This window comes from Micromys minutus, assembly GCF_963924665.1.
Source record: "Micromys minutus genome assembly, chromosome: 12".
Lineage (NCBI taxonomy): Eukaryota > Metazoa > Chordata > Mammalia > Rodentia > Muridae > Micromys > Micromys minutus.
The window spans coordinates 16823790-16827250 of NC_137981.1; the positions used below are offsets into that span (position 1 = coordinate 16823790).

General features: G+C 38.9%; 1 protein-coding gene across 1 annotated transcript; it reads left to right on the top strand.

Annotated features, from left to right (window-relative positions):
* Positions 1-2274: 2274 nt before the first annotated feature.
* On the top strand, positions 2275-3216 carry LOC308428222 (olfactory receptor 11H4-like; the record flags this gene model as incomplete). The annotated part of the gene is made up of 1 exon (XM_080926632.1): positions 2275-3216. One exon carries the CDS (start codon positions 2275-2277, stop codon positions 3214-3216), a length of 942 nt encoding a protein of 313 aa, XP_080782758.1.
* Between the last annotated feature and the right edge of the window lie 245 nt (positions 3217-3461).

The window sequence follows — 3461 nt, forward strand, 5'->3', positions numbered from 1 at the left end:
GCATCTTGGGAAGAAGCATTGTTAATCAAGCTATCACATGTGCACTGGTAGGTTCAGTAGTTGGTTTACTTCCTTGTCCTGAAACTGTATAAAGAAGCGGATCCCCTAGGATTACAGATGAGCAAGTGCTTTCCAAATTCTAAATGCACGAGAAACAGCAGGAAGTGGTGCAACTTCCCTCTGCTAACATATACTCTAAAGTGACTTCAGGTAACAAGCCACTGGGGCAGAGGTTAGCCATTGAGTTGTCATTTATACCCACAGAGAAGAGAAATTCAGTTTCCACTATTAGGGGACATTGGATATTTCAACTGCTCCAGATCAGGCCTGACGTTCAGGAATAGTTGACCAACATGTGATGGGCTCCGCAGTAATTTTTTTAAAAAAAATTCTTAACAATTTGGAGTTTTCTTTTTGTGTGTGGTTTTATTTTATGTTCTTTGTTTTGGAAGGTTTCAGTTTTGTATTGGGTTTTTGTTTTTTGAGAAAGAACTAAAAGTTGGGGGGATATGGAGTGCAGGAGGATCTGGAAGGACTTGGGAGAAAGGAAGATTATGATCAAAATATATTTAAGTTTAAATTCTGATTTAAAGAAACATCCAATGTAATAAAATTTAACTTTAGACTTTCTAGAAGATGGGATTAGGGAATTTTGCTGAGCGAGTCAATTTCATTCATATGAAAACTGACTCAGTAAAGCTTTCTCTTTTTAACATTCTATTACCTATCTACATTTCCCCAAAGGATTCCAGAAAAAATGTTGCTATTACTAAGGCTCTTATAGGGCACATCAGTAGGAAGAATAAATTGCATTGTGCTGTCAGTGCATGTGGGCATGGCCTGTTTCTCAGAACAGAAACCAGGAAACTCAGATCTCATGATGCTCATTCCTGGTTATATAAGCCCTTCCTTCATCTGTCATCTGTAGCTGAGAACGAGGTTGATCTATGCTTTACAAATAAGTATCTGGAATTCATTTGCTTCAAGGAAGATGGTAAGGTATGTCTTCTGCAGTCACTATTGACTAGAAAGGTGGACATGGAAGACTGGGAGCTAAACCTATTCATGATTCCTTGAACATCATGAACAAGGCTTGAGAGAGTGCTCATTGGTTAAGACCAGTAGCCATTCTATCAGAGTTCCAGCACCCATACCATCTGTTCTAAGAATCCAATGCCCTTTCTGGTCTCCCAAGCCTCAGGCACACAGGTGATACGCAAACATACATGTAGGCAAAATGCCTATACACATAAAATTCAACAACAACAACAACAACAACAACAAGAAGCACAAACAAGAGTGTAAACGTACTATAGCCCAAACTTTTGATCTGGGGGATCACAAATGATCCTTTCTTTCGAATACATGCTGTTTCCTAAATTGCAAAACTTTTTTGTAACCTTTCTAATGACCTCCAATACCTAAAATAAGAGATCTAAAATAAAAAAACCAATCTCAGTATGTATGTATATATATGTATAAGTTTTTGTTAAATATGTTTTAAAAGACATATTTTTTTTTACATTGTGTATATGTAGCAAGGGGAGAGGCCGATATATGATTGTAGGTGCCTGTAGATGGAAGAGGCACCAGGTACCTCTAGAGCTAACAGGTACTTTTGAGCTACACAACTGGGGTACTGAGAGCTAAACTCGGGTCTTCTACAAGAGCAGTATGTACTCCTAACCATTGAAAAATAAGACTTACAGACTCAGGAGCAAGAACACTCAATCAGTAAATTTCTTAGATAGTGAAGAATGAGAAATACATGAGGATGAGAAGGACTGTATGTAAAAATTGTTCAAGTGCCAGGGTCAAGGGGCTTTTGTATAATCAAGAAGAATGTGGGGTGAAGAGGTAAAGGCACAAGAAGGTTATCTTCTTTCTGGCTCCAGATTTGTCAGTGAACTGATACATTTACCAAAGGCCATAGAAAGTACAAGCACTATCTCAGAGAGGTTAGTGCTGGAGAATTGTACTATAGAGCTATTTGGGGTAATTTGTATCTAGATGGTCAGTGTTCTTCACCATAGCTATCTCTATTTGCCTAGATCTGTTTGGACTCCTGGCTCAGGAGGACCAAGAAGGTTATATTATTGGTATAGAAACATATACAATCCAAAAGAAGATGGGATTTGTTCCATCTGCTTTAAAATATTCATGTCTTTCCTTGTAGAACTTAAGTTTGACACTCATAAAGACCTTCAGATATGTTGAAAGCCAAGGAACTTTGGATAAACTCATGTCTTTTCTCCCCTCAGATATTTAGATGCCATGAACAGATCAGCAACATATGTAACTGAATTTGTTCTCTTGGGATTTCCTGGTTCCTGGAAGACACAAATTTTTCTCTTCCTGTTGTTTTTGGTGTTTTATGTCCTGACCTTGCTGGGAAATGGAGCCATCATCTGTGCAGTAAGATGTGACTCTCGTCTACATACCCCCATGTACTTCCTCCTCGGAAGCTTTTCCTTCCTTGAAATGTGTTATGTTTCTTCTACTACTCCTAACACACTTGCCAACATTCTGTCTAAGACCAAGACCATCTCATTTTCAGGGTGCTTCCTGCAGTTCTATTTCTTCTTTTCTCTGGGTACAACTGAATGTTTCCTCCTGGCAGTAATGGCTTATGATAGATACCTGGCCATTTGCCGCCCATTACATTACCCTGTCATCATGACCAGGAGGCTTTGTTGCATTCTGGTATCTTCATGTTGGCTTATTGGATTCATTGGGTACTCAATCCCAGTCTTCTCCATCTCCCAACTTCCCTTCTGTGGTCCTAATATCATTGATCACTTCCTCTGTGACATGGACCCATTGATGGCTTTGTCCTGTGCCCCAGATCCCATTACAAAATTTACTCTCTATGTCCAAAATTCCCTTTTTTTGTTTTTCACTATTGCATATATTCTTCGGTCCTATATTTTATTGCTCAGGGCTGTTTTTCAGGTTCCTTCTGCAGCTGGCCGGAGAAAGGCCTTCTCTACCTGTGGTTCCCATTTAGTTGTGGTGTCACTCTTCTATGGGACAGTAATGATAATGTACATGAGTCCTACATATGGCATTTCAACTTTGATGCAGAAGATCCTTACAGTTGTATACTCTGTGATGACCCCTCTCTTTAATCCTCTGATTTATAGCCTTCGTAACAAGGACATGAAACTTGCTTTGAGGAAAGTTCTGGTAGGAATGAGAATTGTCAAAAATATATGAGTCAAAGCTGTGACATACTTATATATTCTAATAAAGAACCAACTAGTGATATATCAATTTATTGAGTTGTCTTTACTCTTTGTTCTATTTTTATTTTTGAGACTGAGTCTCATGTGTCCCTGGCTATTCTCAAACTCACTCTCTAGTCTAGGATGACCTTGTGCGTATCTGATTCCTCTGCCTCCATATTCCAAGGACTGTGATTACAGTTGTGTACTACCATGCCAGGCTTTGAACTTGTTTAC